This window comes from Aplidium turbinatum, chromosome 17 (assembly GCF_918807975.1).
Source record: "Aplidium turbinatum chromosome 17, kaAplTurb1.1, whole genome shotgun sequence".
Taxonomy (NCBI): domain Eukaryota; kingdom Metazoa; phylum Chordata; class Ascidiacea; order Aplousobranchia; family Polyclinidae; genus Aplidium; species Aplidium turbinatum.
Window position 1 is genome coordinate 20,073,561 of NC_137488.1, and position 19,303 is coordinate 20,092,863.

At 37.1% G+C, this 19,303-nt stretch overlaps 2 protein-coding genes and 1 non-coding gene across 4 annotated transcripts; 1 reads left to right on the forward strand and 2 right to left on the reverse strand.

Annotated features, from left to right (window-relative positions):
• The first annotated feature begins 376 nt into the window (after positions 1–376).
• Positions 377–6,550, forward strand: LOC145786763 (N-acetyllactosaminide beta-1,3-N-acetylglucosaminyltransferase 2-like). Of its 2 annotated transcripts, XM_082598497.1 has the most exons (6): positions 377–848; positions 2,854–2,955; positions 3,526–3,669; positions 4,120–4,252; positions 4,769–4,953; positions 5,357–6,550. In XM_082598497.1, the coding sequence occupies exons 1-6, from the start codon at positions 589–591 to the stop codon at positions 5,976–5,978; spliced, it is 1,446 nt and encodes a 481-aa protein (XP_082454623.1). In that variant the 5' UTR covers positions 377–588; the 3' UTR covers positions 5,979–6,550. The 2 variants fall into 2 exon arrangements, with proteins under 2 accessions (XP_082454623.1, XP_082454624.1); XM_082598498.1 differs by lacking the exon at positions 2,854–2,955.
• On the reverse strand, positions 1,681–1,787 carry LOC145787032 (U6 spliceosomal RNA). Its single transcript, XR_014291353.1, has one exon. It is a non-coding gene; the product is annotated as a U6 spliceosomal RNA (small nuclear RNA).
• A 3,475-nt stretch (positions 6,551–10,025) lies between the features above and the next one.
• Positions 10,026–15,893, reverse strand: LOC145786964 (lysoplasmalogenase TMEM86A-like). Its single transcript, XM_082598713.1, has 6 exons — positions 15,737–15,893; positions 15,181–15,303; positions 13,389–13,560; positions 12,387–12,498; positions 11,533–11,660; positions 10,026–10,506 (listed from the first exon to the last, which is right to left on the reverse strand). The coding sequence occupies exons 1-6, from the start codon at positions 15,755–15,757 to the stop codon at positions 10,304–10,306; spliced, it is 759 nt and encodes a 252-aa protein (XP_082454839.1). The 5' UTR covers positions 15,758–15,893; the 3' UTR covers positions 10,026–10,303.
• Between the last annotated feature and the right edge of the window lie 3,410 nt (positions 15,894–19,303).

The window sequence follows — 19,303 nt, forward strand, 5'->3', positions numbered from 1 at the left end:
GCACGTTTATGAGATGGAATCAGTGGAACAGTGAAAGTTTATGTTTTTGTTTATTGTGTTGAGTTTCAGTTCAATAACCTACCAACATGGCAAGATTGCTAGCCTTGTCTATCTGTGGTCATTAATCTTTTTGTGAACGATTCAAAATTGTGTCTAGAATTTAAAGCAGCTTTGACCAATCATATCCTTGAATCGTTGTGTGCAGATACAGGACAATTGTAGCTGTGACAAATAGTTGAGTTGTTTTTCGATAATCTATCTAGCCACATCCAAGCTTAATGTATTTTCTTGACCATGTCACGCTGTCGATGCTTGCATGATATGTTCTGTTGTTCTTCAGTGCCACACTCGCAAGATGAAGCTGACACTCCCCATTCTGATGCAGTTAAGCCACATCACTTTGGAGGCTATGATAATAACTATCCTCATTATTGAAAGAATAGCGAAGCACAGGCAGCTTATAGTTATCGCAAACTGACATTTTTATTCTTCTTTTTTTTTACATTTTTTAGGTTTACATTATTAAATTCTTTTGCGCAAATTGTTGGCATAAAGTAGGCCTACCATGATAAAGAAGAGTCCCAAGATATGCGTCGGCGTTTCAAATATCTAAACACTACCCCAACTCGACGAAAAGATATCTCCATCAACTTCATAACTTTCCTCGTGCAATTATGTGTTGCGTTCGTGCTAGGTGTGATTTTCGGCTTCAATGCACGTGACCTGATGATGAATTGCATGAGAGAAAGGAGGACTATGACATACGAAGCAAAAACAAACTTGATAAGAGAAATTATGCCTCAAGCTGAACCAATTATATTGAAGTCCTTGAACCTTTCCATTCAAAAGTGGGTCTTTATACTTCTGTTTCCTTTACTTAAGTTTAATTTTACCTGGTTAAAGTTTTATAAACATTTGACTTCTGTACTGAACGTCTTAAAACGGAAGAATACGTAAAGTTGTCTATCTTGGAAGCAAAATGGTTGGACCGCCTGGTTAATCTAATCAAAATATAAAGAGCTATAGCTAAATGTGCATTTATAGCACTGAAGATAAACATAGTTCATCTTTCGAAACGTTTGCTGAACATGAGTTTAACATCTACACTTTGGGCTCTTTATGTTTTGAGTAAATGTCTAGACCAGGGGTCCCCAACTGGTGGCCCGCGGGCCGCATGCGGCCCGCCACGCTGTATCACTGCGGCCCGTGAAAGGTATCAGCGTACAAGTATAACCAAAAATACTTTTCTTGAGGAGTTAAAGAGCACGAAGGCAAAAAATACTTTCCGGGAAGCATATTTTCGCTTTGCATACGATTCCACCGACCGACCAATCAGATTGTTGTTCTAGGTGGGGGTTGCTTAAAGCTATTCCAATGCGATGTCCAGCCACACTGTCCCAGTGGTTGATTAAAATGTCTGTTTTTGAAGTTCGAAAATGTCCGTGAGCATAGGGTTGCTTATTTTAAGTTTGCAAATGTCATGTAAACACTAGTGTGCGTTTCATCATTATTGTGTTTCACGAGCAGTGTTCTCTTTATGCAAGTTTTTGTTGGCAAAATAGATCGGTCTGCCAACTCAAGTTATAATAAATTGGCAAAATATTATATATAAATTTAAAGACTTTTTCTGATTGTATTATGAAAATATTTAGCTTAGTACTGCAAAATGTTATTTTTTTAAGAAATATGGAACGCTTCACGATTTTGCGTGTCATCCTTGCGCAGGGACCATGCTAATCTTCTTTGTATCGTCCCAATTTTATTATTGTCGAAGCATGTATTGCCGAAGCATGCACTGCCGAAGATTGCAAAATGTTGTTAATCAACAAATTCTTGCCGCGCTGATAAGCATCGCAAGTGACAGTTGTCTATAATAAAAGAAAGACGGTTTTATAGACTCTCACAAAAAGGATGAAAAACCAACTCATTGCTTTTTTAGAGGAAAGACTGTTCATGAATTACGATAGAATTATGATTTTTCGGTGATTTCCACAAGCGTTTGTTTCATGGTGCCTGGTTTCTATCTCCTTGTTATTGGAGCCTATTTTTCGCTGGTATGTTTGCCGGTCACTATTGTTGCCTATATTGCAATGTGTCAAACATTTCCTTGTTTACTGAAATTGTTAATTGCAAGATATCTTTTGTGAAGCGAAGTGACAACACTACTCTTGCTTGGCGATGAATATTCTGATGAAACCGCTTGCCTCGTTACAAGTGCGCAAAAGGCAGTGGCCGAGTGGTTAGCGCGTTGGGCTCGCAGTCGAGAGCCTGCATGTTCGACTCCAGCCACCCGCACTTGCTGTTGTTTCTCTGGGCAATAAACTTTACGATAATTGCCTCTACCCAGTGATCGATTTCGAGTAATGGGTAGTACCAAATTTAAGTCATGAGTAGACAACCGGAAACAGACATTGCAGTCGGCTGCAGCGTGGGTCAGGTGTACGTCGGAAGGCGTACACCGATGCATAGCGCTCAAGTCCGCTTTCCCGCAATGCAGGATAAAGATATGAAAAACAAAAAAACAAACACAAAACAAGTGGCCTCGTTTATTAGGCATTGTTAAAAAAGTCAAAAGTGTTGTAAAAGGAGCTTGGCCTGGCAATAGCGTTGTTCGATTAATTTTGTTGCTGCGGTACTCTAACATAAATATGAACAACATGTTACGCTGGATACTGGGTACGAAATGCGTTCTTTTCTAGCATAAGAGTCAACCTACCTAAAATTTTATTAGTGCGGCCCGCCACAGCTCTCCTTAGTGCCAAAGTGGCCCGCATGCAAAAAAGGTTGGTGACCCCTGGTCTAGACTATATTATTTTCATGAAACTATTCCGCTTACTTAATTTATTTTTTCAGAGAACCGGAAAAGCCTAAAAAGATAAAACTTTTCAAACAACTTCCAGAAAAATATCTTAGAAACTTTCCGCCAGTGAAGCCAGCAGTGGTATTTCCATTACAGTAAGGACAGATTCGGAACGCTCAATAAAGTTTTTTTTTAGAGATAAAAGTTAAAGTAAAAACTTTAACTCAGAAGCATATAACCTGCTTTGTTACAAAATGTATTTATAAGTAATTTCATGCTTTTGGTACAAACAAGAAACAACATGATGGTAAAATGCAGAATACATATTTAAAAAATCACGAAGACATTGCTAGAGTAAAAGTAGTCCTAATCAAATGCGTGCGCGCAACTATGCTATGCTTGCGGCTTGCTATAATGTATTCTCTCCAGTTGCACATGCAGCTTTTAATTTATTTGCTTTAACAGGGCTGCAATTGAGTTCGCTAAATATCTTCAACCTTTTTTGAAACCAGAAACATTATCTGAACGTTATAGCTCGGGCTAAGGTTTCGAGTCTCATCATTCTATACTCAGAAGAATTTCAAAGATTACATTGATACACCTCCAAACACTGAATCCGTATAGGTCATATCTTTGTAATCGTTATGAAATTGGACTAAAAATTATGAGCTCTAAATTAATTTTTTTTTAAATTTTATTGGCTACTGACACTGCTTCGTTTCCAGACCATGGAAATACTTGAAGAGTCTGAAAAACATTACTGGCCGATATTTTATGACGTTTCTGGTAAAATCAGCCTGTCCTCTAGTGGAAAGGAGATTCCTCATCCGGCAAACTTGGGGATCGGTCGTGGACATCAACAATCAAAGGTGATTGTTACGTCATAACTTCATCCAATATTATGCTAAGTCAATTTTTCTCAATTCATGTTCGTTGTGGCAAAAACTCACTTTTTGTTTGCTGAGATGATTTTCAAGGCCCACTTGTGATTACACATCGTTTAGAATCCTTGCACTTCTCTTACATTCAAAAGCTTTGACACTAAATCCAGTCGCTCTTCGATTCAACTTTTAGGCGCACCCCATAGGTTATGAACTACTTTGCTCAATTTCACAAAAAAAAAAAATTAAACTTTTTATGCGCTCGAAACAAACTTAACCATGAAAAAATTACGATGTTTATATGTCAAAAGATATGAAACCAATTAATTTTGTTACCAAACCACTTTTTGCACCGTAAGAAATTATTTAATTTTCTGAATTGTAAACCTTCAGAAATGTAAAACAGGGCAAGTAATTAACTCTTTTAAACTTTTCTAGATTTGGAATCATCTTTCTTGTGGGACTCACCCGGTCCAAAGAAGAACAGCAGCTTCTTGAGCGAGAGAGTTTGCTTTATGGGGACATCTTACAAAGTGACGTCAAAGATGATTATTTCAGCCTCCCACAAAAAGTGAGTTAATTGGTATGTTAAGAAATTTCATCAAAAATTAAAACTGAGAATTAAAAACAAAGCATCATAGATTCGAACTCTATCTTATTGATTTCTAGCCAGACCTAAAATCAGGGACGTAGTCTTGAGAGCCTGAAGGAGCAGACTTCCCAACTCCTCACCTAAAATTCAACCACAATAATTTTGGTTTTGATATTAGGTACCACAAGGTTTTTGGACTACAGGCAAATTGCTGAAAGTGGTCGGCTGAACCAAATCAGAGTTAAAATTTCCATTCATTGTGAATCACCTTTAGCAACTATACTGTATATCACGTCTATCATTGAAAACGATTTGTTATGTTTAAAAGAGTAATTTCTACATACTTTAAACATGTGTTATAATTTGAATCCTATTTGTTTGCTACATTGACGCCTGTTTTTGATGTGATCAGTTTAACTACATAACCAAACCTAAAACTTTACATGCAGGCTACAACTGAGAGAAAAATCTTAATGATGTATTTTTGCTGCGTAGGTCTTAGCTAGTTTTCAATGGGTGACGTATCATCTTGGTGACGTCAGTGACTTTTACATCACCACCGATGATGATTGTGCTCCAAACATTCCTGTTATTTTTGATTACTTTTTCTCAAATAAGCAAGCCATGAAAAACAAGATGCATTGTGGGTACATCTACGACAGAGGCCACTCACCAATCAGGTAGGCCACCTAGAACTGATATCATTCACCAATCAACTTTTCATCAATACGCAAACAAACTCAAGTGGTACATTACAGAAATGTCATAATTATTTTTTACTGATTGCAAATTAAAAAGAACGTTTCTAAAAAATATCAATCCCTTCAAAATAAGTAGGCCTGAGATTCATGTTATATTTTTGTTAACAAAAGAATGCGCTACATGCCATTAATATAAGTAAGTGTTAAACACTCTGAGAGAAATAAGGAAAAAGGGCAACTGAATGCAATTATCCTTGGTATTTCAAGTGACAGCATTACTACCTTTGTGCTAAGAATGCTACAACTTAGATGCAAGCCTACCTACTTATTGTCATTTTTTATGGTTGGTAGATTATTTCTGACAAATCTATTGCTCTTTTAGAAAGGAACATTTTAAGTGGGGTGTATCTATGGACACATATTCTGGCGATGTATACCCTGTATTCTGCCATGGAGGCATGACAATATGGCCTTTTCGGATTCTAACTGAGATTTACCAGACATCTGAAATTACAAATTACACACGGATGCATTTGGAAGATGTGCTCATTACTGGCATTTTGCGGCAAAAGAAATACAACTCTACAAGCAATATCGTACCACGTGGGTACCAAGGTATGAAAGGCAGATACAGAAGACACAGGGAACCTTTCGTGTACCACCTTGGGTTGTCTAAAAATCTAAAATATTCATTCCGTATGAGGTGGCACCAATGTAAAGGGGGCTTACGTTTGGGCCCAAACGACCACTTAGTGGGAAAGAAAACTAGCGCGTACCATTTAAATGCAACACTTTCAAAAGTGGACTTAATACCTGGAAAAGATCTTAATCAAACTGTTACTTATTTCACGTCTGTATGGGAAAGTTTACGGCCAAGAAAGAAACGAATCAGATTAGTTCCTGTGGAAAACAAGGCAAACGTTACAAAAGCCGATAATCAAGTGGCCAATAAAACTGAAATAGAACGTCCGGTAGGTGACGTTCTCAATCAGGAAGATTATTGAAACTTGTGTAAAAACTCTATGAACCTCCTTCAAACTTTAATGCTGCCATTTTATAATGTTTTCGTTATCTGACTGTCTGTGATGAAACAATCGTTATATTGCATGTCAATTATAATAACAATCCATGCACCAACTTGATCTAGAAATGCCTGATTGTTTCTGCAAATTCATCTCTTAGAAACGTTAGGTGGCCTTGCTAAATTTGTTGTTTTGTCTACAGTACTTATAACTTTTTGGCTTAAATGATAAGCGCGTTTACACTACCATTGTAGTTTTGTCGCATTTCTTTTTTTTTTTAGTTTTGTTTCTGCATTGTCATTGTATCATTTCTTCCTGTTTGCATTCATACAAAGAAAATGTAAATTGAATTAAATCAGTTTCGGTTGCATAAAGTAAATCATAATTTTAAATTGTTTTGCATCTTGTTATTTCCTTATCCTGTCCTACTTGCTTATAACTCAGTTCATCATGTACAATATTTACACTTGTATTTTCTGCAACCAATTTGGTAATGTTGCTACGGTCATGGTCAAGTTATACGCTCACTACATTTTCTATTTGCAACTGTAACAAACAAGCAGAAAGTATACGATGTTTCAAGAATTTTATATCATAACTCTGCTGAATTGTTGTTGAAAAGTAGATAAGGCATAGCCTATGCAGGGCTGCTGAAAGAACGATTTGGGTGGGTACAAATGACAGGCTGGGCTGCTACAAACAATTAAGAGACCACTAAAAAACAATAAAACTCAACCGAATATGCGATGTTTTTTTTTTTCGTTTTTGACCGTTCAAAAACATACGGGCTCTTAACATGATCTTGGGTCGCAAAAAAGAAGGAAGATTTCCAGCTACGTTGCAACGAAGAAGTGGTGTGTGGGAAGACATACTTCCTTACTTTAACAACAAATCAGATTGTACAGTATTGCATCGAATTATGTTGCAAGTGAAAGCCGCCATTATTGCCCGACACTGCGACTGCAGCATTTGAGCAAGTCGTTCATTCTAGCCTAGGTGAACAAATAGATTGAGCCAGTGGTAAAAACGTTAAGGGATCTTTGTACATGTGAGAAAATGAAGGAAGTTGAACTCTGGAGAGGTGAGCGGTGTTTTAAAACAACCAGGTCAAGTCGGGAGTCGAACCAGCATTGCATGATGAGAAAGCAAAAGCTTTTATCTGATGCGTCATCCCATCGGTTGAGATAAACTTGTGCATAGAAGATCCTAAACATGATCATAAGAGATTCGAAACTTGAGTTTAGGAGATCCAAACCATGGCAGCAAAGATCTAAACTCGGGCATAGGATAACTAAAATACATCAGATATGGTTACTACTTTCTAAAACCTCTACAGCCTGTTTCACCCTAAAAGGGTGAAACGAACATGAACATCAGAAGGTCCTGAAAAATATGCAAAAGCAATAAATCGGTAATACCTGAAAAGGTATTAAATATTATAACCTTAATTTAATCTGCAAAAAAACCCTCAGAATTATGAAGTGCTACCTCCATCAGTTACCACAAAGCCTCAACGTCCAAATGGAAACCAAGCAGATTGATAACAACACCTGTGACGTCACGAAGAATCAAATTGGGAGATCCAAAATATGGAAATAAGATATCTAAAACATAGGCATGGGAGATCTAGAACTAGGGCATAAGGAATCTAAAGCATGGGCATCAGTGATCCAAATTTAGGTCTCGAAGATCCAATGCATGTTTGTAAGAGATCCAAAATCTGGGCATAAGAGAACCAAAGTATGGAAATAACAGATCTTCTTCTTTCGTATGAGAGGTTGGTTTTTGGACTACGTTTCATTGGGGTCAAATGTCCGGGCAATCTTCAGGCAGCCACTTGATTGTGGAGTCTTCCAGCGTTGAGAGGCCAACTGCTCTTGGTGGAGTAAATGTCTGGCAGTGATAGAGGATGTGGTCTGCTGTCTGTTCCTCTGCACCACAGCTGCATGCCGCAGATGTTGATAGGCCCCATTTGTGCATCAAGGATGCAAAGCGCCCAACACCCGTGGGGAGGCAATTCAGCCGTACCCAGGCAGGTCGGCTGAGCTCCTTTCCTGGTGGCATGGGTCCAGCGTCGGGGACAAAGGTGTGAAGTCTGGAGGTGTTGTGTGTCCACTCTTCTTGCCAGGTATTGGTGATCCAGGATGAAGCACTGGTGTTGTGCTCCAGCAAGGATTGTGAAGCAACAAAGCGATTTCTGGATTTGAGGCGTTTCTTTATTAACGATCTGGTGATGTAGCTGTAGAGCGCATGGTGTGGCTCCAGTGACCGGCGAGCCAGGGAGAGTGTGTTAGCTCTGCGGCGAAGCTCAGCACGGGCGATGCCTGAAAGAACTGGTAAAAACTCAGTAGGTGTAAGTTTCAGGCATCCCAATACAATACGCAAGGCGTTGTTGATGGGTTTGTCGAGCAAGTGCATTGGCATGGGAGATCCAAACATGGGCAGCATGAAAAATCCAAAACGTGGGCATGGGATATTCAAAACATGGGCATGATTGATCCATAACTTGGGCACAGAAGATTTAAAACATGTGCATTATAGATACAATGTATTGGCATAAGAAACCCAAAACTTGGGCATATGAGGTCCAAAACACAAAACATACTAAATATGGGAGCAATTGATGCATGAAGTAACGCAGTAGACTACCATCATTTATGACAAAAACTAACTTTTAAAAAATAATTTTTAAATTTTTTATTTTAGTAAATACTTTAGCTCAGTAAAATACCATTTAGGCTTGAATTGATAGTAGTCTACCCACCACAAATTTTACAAAAATTATACAGTAAGCAACAAAGAGGAATTAGCATAATTATTGCCCTGATGCTCCGTTGGGTATAGTTTGTACTCATACGTACCTGTGGCAATGCCACTACTCAGCATCACATTCAGGCTAATTTATTTTTACATCTGTTTGGTCGCTGTTTTATGAGCGTAGGCTCTTTGTCATATTTTTCTATAAAATGTTTACATTGGTGGTTTGGTTTTGAATCTTTATCCTCGGACTGACAAAGCCTTTGATAAAGTTATTTCTGGTAGTTTCACATACACAGTTTCACAGTAGCCTACTAGCTTTGTTATAACAATAACTAATCCAGTTATAGGTTACCAATATCTATGCATACTGATGATTTAGTATGTAGGCAATTATTACAAGATGGTCAATGCGTTGGGGTGGCCTGGAAACATGAAATTTCAATGAGCTTTGCGACTGAATGATTTATTCGCCATGATGAAGCATAATGCCTAGGAGAATATTACAATCACGCTTTCCTCAAATCTTTCGGCCTGACATCCAATAGGCCTAATATTTTTTTTATCATAAAACCTCAACAGAAAAAAAGTTTAACTACACCTGTATAAATAATAAGATTATTATTATTTAAGAGACTCGTCCGTTCCTTGCCTAATAGTGTGGCTTTGACTTGTTATTATTCAGGTCAGATGTTAAGCTTTGCTGTTTCAGAGGTAGGCCTATTGCTTGAAGGTTCAGTATTGTAGAGTCATAAATTTAGTTTCTTCTGCCATGTTTTTGTCAGATATAGTTGAATTGCTATTGCCTGACAGGAGCATAGAACTGCTCCGAAAACGTTGAATTTATACCTTTATTTTGAATTTCCAAACTGCTGCTAACTCCGGCTGTACTGCTTAGTTCGATGCGTTTATGGTAGCCATAATGAACTCTCTTCCAAACATCTTTCAGAGTTTTCAAAAGGTTTTGAAGTAAAAGCAGTAGCCCACATTAGAATTTTGGGAGTAGCCTACATTAGAATTTCGCTTCTATCTTTATGTAGATCTTTACTTCTCTCATGTCGATATATATCAGGGCATCTCTCGGTTAGCCACTGCCTGGTGCGTCATCGTCTACAAAGACTTGCATATTACAAGGCGGTCTGTACAGAAGCTTTTAAAACTATACGCCATGTTGACATGTGTTGTTTTTGCTGTGATGGTCAGAAATGAAAACCAATAAACTGAGGCTTCGTATTTGACAAATGACAACTGTTTTTTTTTTTTTTTAGCGCACATCGTTTTGAGTATTTTATTTCGAGATCTCAAAACGACTTTTCAGCAGTTCTCCGTCTGCAATATCAAATCACCAAATCTTGTTGCTGTATTAAAAAATTAAAGGATCTCTACTGCATAGTAATTAATACAACTTGAAAAAAAAGGAGTTATTGTAACAAGTTATCAAATTTTCTAAATTTAGAATAACACCTTTTTTACATTTAGTGTTACGTACAGTAAGTGAAAACTAGCTCACAGTTTTAAAGAAAGCAGCATTAAACGTAGCAATGCATTTATCAGTTTGTTTTTTTCCTGATATTTGCAGCAATGCTACTCTCAGGAGTAGATATGGCTATAAAGAACTGCGCAATATAATAAGTAGCCATGATAGTGTAGGATGCACCACGTACTGGGAAAGCAAATTTGTTGATAGCTAGCAACGTATCAGACACAACGAAGCTGAGTGATCCAATGGCAGCGTACACATGCAGGATGTCATCTGGAAAACATAATAAAGTGTACTCATGAGTAATAAAGTGTACTCATGAGTAATAAAGTGTACTCATGAGTAATAAAGTGTACTCATGAGTAGTAAAGTGTACTCATGAGTAATAAAGTGTACTCATGAGTAATAAAGTGCTTCTGATGCCACTTAACCTCCGTTTTGGTTTCTCGATGTTAGAAAAATTGTAGATTTAAAGCTTATTTGGGTCCATGTATACGGATGACACCAAACAATAAAATCATCAAATAAAAATTGTATTCTGTCCCAAAACCAAGATTCAAATAAATTTTCTATTCAAGTTTTCTATGACGTTATCGAGGTTACTAGAAGGGTAATATCTTATGACAAAGGTATACAACTTACGTCATGTTTGACGTAACATTGGATTGACGTCACATTAAAGAACAGTAACACTATTACATCGTAGAAAGTGTCAGCACGCCCAAAAATAAAATCAATGGATGTTCAATTGTTCATTATGTAAAGATATTTAAAACATAGCTTTAGTAAAAACACAACTTGATTTCTGCAATTAGGACTTTTTATTGCTGAAGAGAGAAGTGACTGTTCAAAAATAAAACTTACTCGAATTGAAACAAATCTCAACTGAATAAACAAAATGAGACTCTTTGTTTTGAATAAAAACTGTCTCAACGATCAGTCGATCTTTGAAGAGCGTGGCAATATATAACATATTTGCACTTCTTAATTTTCCACTATCTTAGTTCTGAAATTTGAGCCGTTGTGCTTTTAATTTAGAAGACGAAATTACGTGGATATTAAAAAGCACCCGAAAAAAAGTTTTTTGTTGAGAAACTTGCTCAAAACAGCATCAGTCGAAACGTGGTGTTTTATACTTTTGAAATATTTTAGTTCTAAATAGTTTAAAGTTTGCTATATGTTTTTGGCATGTCAGACAATTTTTCTCATTAGATACTTTTGTAAACAAAGAATCGTGTATTTACAGTAAAATCCATTTACGGCGTATTACTTCAATAGCGTTTTGCAATACCAACTTACTTTTTTCCTGCATAATGTTTATCCGTGCCCAAGACCTCCACGCCATCAAATATATCACCAAAGTGTAAAAAAATGTGACGTATTGCAGAGATGGTTTCAGTGTTACGTCCAGTACCACAAATATTCCACTGAAAGGAATAGATCACAAACTCAATAATTTGTTTAAAAATGTTTATTCTTTGTTGCAAGGTGTGCGTTCAGCAAGTAGCATTAGGGGAGGGAGCGATTTTAACAAAAAACAATGATGCATAGGTCTACAATCTACATAAATCCGACCTTGAAAATGCATCGTGAATAAAGTTAGTTTTCTGTATTTTACAGAGAGCGATAACCCCAATCGCTACCCCATGGATCTGCCAATGCTTTGTAGTTATTCGTCTATTTGCTTTGTGTTGGAATTTGTAGGTGAATTAAGCTCAGTAATAGGGTGTTACATACACCGGTTTGCACCGGTTCGCTTGAACCTCTTCTTGAAATGTTAATAACTTCTTCAGATAACCATCAACAAGCTTATGTAGCCTATACATTGTATATGCTGATGTGCCATTAAATCTGCATCGAAACAATACGTTATGTTGCTGGTGAGAGAACTTGCTGATAAAATACTTCACACTTTTTTCAGACATATTTCATACTTTATTCTTTAAGTTTGTTTGCAGTACCAAAGTTTACTGTTAGGGATTAAGCATCAATCAATAAATAAGGAAACCAATTGAAAATCTGAAAGTAGCCTTTTTAGACACTTGTTTCCTCATAATTGACCTAATCAAGGCATAATCAATTATAAATATTTCATTCACAATCTTATCTAGTTTTCAAATCTGAATCAAAGTTGTGAGAAATTTAATGCTTACTAAATTGTGGCAAAGACGAAAAAAAGACACATTGATAATGTCGGAAAATCAAATTTGTTCCATTGAAATGCGTTCATGTATACGATTTGTGCTAGGAGGAACAAAGCTGCGCCTAAAACACAACAATAAAATCGCGAGATCAACCTCGACAATGAACCACTAAACTCAGTCATGGTTATTCATTGCAAAAAGTATTTATTACTGGGCTGACAATGACTCATCAGTAACTCTTTTTTTAATCTCTGACGTAGATTTTTTTTCCAAAGTTTAAACTTGGGGTATTGTTGCTTGTAAATCATTCCATCTACGAGATGCAACTGATTGGAGACTTGCGGTGCGCGGCTGTTTGACCCACTTCGAAAATTGATCTTGGCACTTTTAATTCAGTTCAGCAAGCCATTGCCGAAGTGCCGTAGGAATTTCTTTCTATAGCAGCGTACTAGTCATAATCATGAAAGAAATCGAAGGTGATCGCCGAAGGGGTGCCACCCCGCAATCAATATTTTTTAATTTTAAAGCCGTATAAACTTTTATCAATCATTAAATAAAGAAAATCTTCTTCATAATTTTCTTTACAAAGATTATTTCTTCTGTCGAGTCTTCTAAATTTGGTTGATACACCACAGATTGGCAAATTCTTTACGACGGAGTTGTATACTAAAAGGTCCCATTTACACCACTGGTTGCTAAGCTGAGGGCACAGAAGGTGGCCCGCTGTTTGAGGCTTGGTGCCACAAATACGTGTATTTATGCTTGTGTTATACCCTCACATCACCATTGCACATTTATTGCGGCCAATACCGTTCAGAGTCAATATGGACATCAATAAGATGATAATGCATGTATTTGTAATTTCGTTTATTTTAGATGTGATTAGTAAATGTATAAATAGAATTAATTTTGCTTCCCTGGTAAACTGTTCTTATGGTAAACGCAACTAATAAACTGTCATTGCCACAATATTAAAAATCATAAAAAAAGTAGTTACCATGCTTAGCTTACCTGTGATAAAATAATTTGTGTCAACGTTTTGATAAACCAACATGCCATCGCCCATCGTTGATAAAATCAAACCTAAAAAAATCTTGAATCCTTCGGAATTGTATTTGATTTCATTGAAGAAAAATCCTTGCACTTGGCAAACATAGACAATGAGCAAAAACAATGGGAGACACTGTGATTAAAAAAGATTGTTTGCAAACAATTATCAAAACACAGGTGCTTTGTTTCTATATGGTTACATCATCCAGCCATAGTTCGCTTCATTCGATCTTGCCCAAGTTTGTGATTGATGGTAAATAGTTAAATTAAGTCAACAGTAAGTCGGTTGTTTTGATCATTTTTTTTTAAATTTAATTGTGTAAGAACAGGGCAATATCTGTACTACACTTTTTTGCTCTCTCGCAGCCTTTAATTGTGCTCTTTCGTAGCTTTTAATCCCGGAACATAATGAATCTTTGGTGGTAAAAGAATAGACCTTAGGCCCCAGGGGCTCCCATGGCGAGGAGAAAGTAAAGACTTGTAATGTTACAATAAAATTACAATCGTTTCAAAAATCTTGTTTAACTACTTAGGTATAGAAGAAAGAGGGGCAAAGCAGAAGAACTTTTCAAAATTCCATATAGCTTTCGCTATATGCATGATACGGGCATTATTTAAAGTGATAATCGTTACACTCCAAGTCTAGTATCTTCACATATCATCTCAAATTTCTTCTTTCTATATGAATAATTTTACCGCACAATATTAAAATCAAACGTTTGTTTTGCTGTTTCCCACCATTTGGGGCAAAGCAAAACGTTTGTTTCTGGTATGTGATAAACTTCGGTAGCTCGAAGACAGTGGTTGTTGTATCTTTATACCTTGTATGGCAGCTTGCAATTCATTTACAAACCACTTGGGATTTGCAGTTTTACGCTGATAACATAAAAACCATGTTTTTTCTACAATTTATCATAGAGTATATCAGTAATACATTTATTGAGTTCCATTAAGGATAGGGGATCTCCTGACTACGAAGCAGCAGGCCAGCGATTCTCCATCAAGTATCAGTTCAGTATTTTTTATTAAAAATGCATGGATAATCAACACAGCCCAATTTATGGGATATGCATTTCGCTCTACTACTGTAAAGCATCATTAGTGCCTTATTCAAATAGAATCTATGTGAATAAGGCGCCAACGATTAAGATTCTATTTGAATAAAGCACTAATGATGCTCTACAGTAGTAGAGCGAAATGCATATGTCATAAATAGGGCTTAGCTGATTCTCCATGCATTTTTAATAAAGTATATCAGTAACACCATCTACAAAAGCAACATATGGCTAGATGACGTCATCCAGTTAATTACATTGAAACCATGTGCGCCTCATAGCGGAGTGGTGTTCCTCTTTGTCCCATCAGCAACACTCCGTTTTGCCTCAAAGTTTAACTATAAAAGTGAAAAATAAAATTCTAAAAATACAAAACTTGTGCTTAACCTGCATTCAGATGCTCCTTAAAAACGATTCAAATTCAATTTAAACTTTAACAGCTTAACTACTCGGTTAAAAACAAACGAACGTATTTTCAAACGGGTCTCCTTATAGAGCAGCATGTTAGACCTGAAATTTATTCATAACTCAGCACACCCAATCCGATCGCTCAACAAATTTTGGAGTGGAAATGTGTCACATGATTATGTCAAAGATGATCGATAATGGTAGCGGTGTTTATATCACTTTGCGAAAAAATCCAATATTCTACTTTGCCCCACTTTCCCTATAGCTACAAGCTGCTGTTGTGATCTCACCTTGACAAACAATTGAATGTGGGTAGACGCATCAATTTTGTAAACGATGTCGACTGTGATAAGCAAAAAGTATATGAATACTGAGAACAGGAAGGACGACAAGTCACGTCTCTGCAGTAGCACCTGAACAATAAACGAATACTTTGACGCGATGTATCGTATCGTTTGCTTACCACACAGCCTTGTTCGGCTCCTTGGATTCCTTATTGGCTTCAATATTGAAATAACGTTGGAACCTGACTTGATATTAAATTTCATGTCAGCAAGGCACAACTAAATATACTATCTACCAACGCTTGCAAAAAAGAAACTTATTAGAACTCGAGGTACGATTTGTTTTTGTTTTTCTTTTATGTCAGACTTATAATTTATGCAAAGCATAACAAGTCAACGTTCAACATAACAAAGTTTACAACTCAACCTTCAACATAATAAAGTTTATACTAATCCACCAAGCAAATTTCGTCTTTTTTACATTGATTTAACGCCTAGAAACATTGGTTTAAAGTATATAAACAAAACGTTGCTGCCGGGACCACTAGCCTATGTAACTTACCATAATTCCTTCTTTCCCCATTGGGAAGGCAAAGCTACAATTCTTCTCGATGTAAACTGCTGCTTTATCAGTTACCAACAATACAATGATTCAACACGCTATTTAGTTTTGTGACGGAGTCCATCTGTTTCCGCTGCTATGCGAGACATATTCCGTGACAAACAAGACAAACCTGCAATTGTTAGCGGCGCTCGATTGCATTTTCATGAGAATGTATTTTTAGATACAATCTATTCACGAAATAAATAATTTATATTTCTAATTTCTTTTAAGGGAATATTTGTTTAGGAAATAGACTACGTTCTACCAACCTGCTCAATAGTTTTCATGCTACTAGAATTATGCTGTACTTCAAAAAAAGACAAACTTTGCTTTATTTTGGTCGATATTAGATTTTAGACAGTTTCAATTTCAACGCAAGCACTCTCTGTTTAAATGTGATCCCCCTAAAACAATATTTTCCTCCTCTCTGGTTTCAGGTTGGGTAATGTCAAAGACTTCTAAGAAGGTCCCCATATTAGTTTTCGTAACTTCCTACGTAGCCTGCTATATGGGACTGTGTGGCCGAGTGGTGAGAACATCTGCGCGACCTATGAAAAGAACATGGGTGAACTGCTTCAAAGCACGCGGCTGTGTCCCTACAAGACACTTAATGACATGCCAAAATAAGGAGACCAGCTGCTAACTCAAAGGCTAATATGTCCCTTCGCTGCTTCCTGTTATCTGCTATTATCGCATCTGTGATTGCAGTATGCTGTATGTTGTCACAATGGCGAAAAATAAAGCATGATTATTATTTACGCGGCAAATAATTTGATTGCCAATTGCTGAACACCAAATATTTTCATTCGACTTGAATGTTTAATACTATACTGAAATAGCATTATTACTGTTTCAAAGTGAACTGTGTAAAAACGCAGGTCTATTTGAGAACTCAGTAGCCTCTATAATCTTTCCTGCACCTATCATTCATGATTCAACCTACACCACCCAACGCTGTCAGACGCTGAAATTTTAGAAAGGTCAGATAGAAACAATTCTCTGACATCGCGAGCAAACTTGTTCGTACACTGCCTCCATTCAATAATGTAGATGTCAATGCCACCCACGCAGCCTTCACCACAGATTTGCTTCCCCAAAAAGCAATTCCTCATGGTCAACACAAGGAGAACATACCATGCTGGGATGAAAACATGTCAACGTCTGTACGAGAACCTGAATGACTCTGAAACACCTGAATACCTTTAAGAAAGGTGATGCCTGATGCAGCACCAACACTAAACGCCAAGAGCGATGGACTGAGACACTTGAAGCTATAGACTTTACCTACTCCATTCGAAAAGCATGGAACACAATCCATCGGCTGGCTGGAAAAGATACCAGACGGGTGCCCTGGTATTTGGCCACAACATGGCAGAAGAAGTACCGAACGAAGAACTTACAAACTCGTGCTTAGAAAGATATGAAGTGAAAAGGACACACAGCATGCTGCGTAGTAAATCACACTGGACATTACATCCCTTATTCAACAGGGTGGACAAAATCTGGAAAATTAAAAGCACTTTTATATAAAGGACTTTGCAGCTGTTTGAATTAGTTTAATATAGCTTTGGCGTAACTGGGCTTCTCAAACTTTTCTGGTCTGTGAACCAATGTCAGAAAACAAATTTTCATGACTATATTACATCAAATATAGGCTAGTTACTACTCTCTAAAACCTCCACAGCCTGTTTCAACCTAAAAGGGGAATTAATAGAAGGTCCTCTTTTGAATGACCTCTGACAAAGACCTCTGACAAAGGACCTCGTGATGATTCCCCATTTAGGGTGAAACAGGCTGTAGAGGTTTTCGAGAGTAGTAACTATATTCGATGTTATTTGCTCTGCTTGACATTGACCTCTTTTTGTAGTATTTATTGTTTTATGACTATATTATGTATCTCTTTTAATAGCAATTTTTCTAATTTGTTTTTTCAATCCAACCATACAATTTACGGCCCACTTAGTGTTGTGACCTTTTGTTTGAAAAGTGCTGAGCTGAGTAATGTCAGATACTTTGGGCTATTGATTGGTTGGTTTTGAATCTTTATCCTCGGACTGACAAAGCCTTGATTGGTTATTCCTGGTAGTTTCGCATACTTATAGACTATAAAGGCTCTTGACGCAGGGCCGGTTACCGAGGTTGGAAGAGTGAAGTTTTCCGATTGTTGAAGTGTTGTTGCCGGGGAATTGTTCCATTCACTTGTTACCGCTGAATGGAGAGCAGTCCTGAAAGTGCGTTGCTCAAGCGCACACCCCGAGAATCGAACCAGCACCGCTTGATCTTGAGCCAGGCGCGTAACCAGTGAGCTAACGTGGTGGACGAACTAAAGGTGGCTGCTGAATTGATGAACCTTTGTGGTCTTGATATAGCCTCCTTTTCATTCAGTAGGAACTGTTAGTTATAAAGTTCTACATGGCTGATGTTTTCGCTGTGTTTGCTTGATGGAGAATAAACTTGATTAGGTTCAAGTTTAAGTTATCTCAGCCGACCCCGACATACGAATTACCTTTTTCAATTCATCGTTCTTGGTATCCCAGTCTGGACTACGGTTGTATATGTACGCTTGTATACTAACTCACATCTTTAAAATTGAATGAGAGAATAGTTATCCGGGCTCAATTTTGCGCTGTCAATAACTCGTTTTTAATTATCTTTTTAGCGAAAATCTAGTTGTCATCGAAGTTTTTAAGTACAAAAGTAACGAATCTAAGATAATGTACTTTCTCACACAACAAATCAACCGTTTTTCAACGTGTGCGGACGTTGAATCAATGTAAAAAACGGTTGATTTGCTGTCTGAGTTATTTTTATTTAAAACTTTTTTAAAATTTTTACCAGTTTGTTTTTAATATTTGTTTACAAAATTAACTATTTTTCATAATTTTATTGAAACTTATTGACTTCGTGGGTCGATCATTTTGGAAATAGAGTTGTCGCTTCGTGTTGGCAGAGGCGGATGTCTCCAGACAGAAAATCAGCCATTTTTACACTGATTCAACGTCTGCAGTCGTAAAAAGGGCTGACTTTCCGCCTCAGTCTGTGGTTGAAGCTTGCTTTAAGTTTCTATCAAGAGCTTCGGTTGTATTACAGAAGAGATGAAACTTTTCGTAAGCACATTGGACCTTGAAAGAAAGGCATTACCTTCTGAAGTCTTCCTGTTCGTAAGTCATCCATCTTCCGTAAGTCAACACTTCAACAGAATTTTACAGCATCGCTGTGATATTTCGCCAAAGCAATTGTACCTATGAGAATCAAACTGGGATCTTTTAACGTTAAAACTCCATTCACTAAAAATTATTTTTATACTAATTTCTTATTTTTATTTCAAGTTTTACTCTTCATGTTATTTTTTTAATAGAAGTGTTTGAGTAGTAAGTGTTGGTTACATAATCTCATGCTCAGCCCCGATTATTCCTAATTGCTTATACCTATTTTCTGACCTTTTACATAGCCCTTGTTTACATGGCAAGTTTCGGTCGACTGCGTTGCCCTTCTCAAAACAAGCTTTATGCACATTTCCAGATG

Excerpts from the sequence above, each read along its gene's own strand:
- LOC145786763 (XM_082598497.1), top strand. The coding sequence starts at position 589 with ATGCGTCGGCGTTTCAAATATCTAAACACTACCCCAACTCGACGAAAA. Across the intron at positions 2,956-3,525 it reads GCAGTGGTATTTCCATTACA|ACCATGGAAATACTTGAAGA; the intron begins GTAAGGACAGAT and ends CTTCGTTTCCAG. Across the intron at positions 4,253-4,768 it reads ATTTCAGCCTCCCACAAAAA|GTCTTAGCTAGTTTTCAATG; the intron begins GTGAGTTAATTG and ends TTTGCTGCGTAG.
- LOC145786964 (XM_082598713.1), bottom strand. The coding sequence starts at position 15,757 with ATGGGGAAAGAAGGAATTATG. Across the intron at positions 11,661-12,386 it reads TTCGTCTTTGCCACAATTTA|TGGAATATTTGTGGTACTGG; the intron begins GTAAGCATTAAA and ends TATTCCTTTCAG. Across the intron at positions 10,507-11,532 it reads AAACATTATGCAGGAAAAAA|ATGACATCCTGCATGTGTAC; the intron begins GTAAGTTGGTAT and ends TATGTTTTCCAG.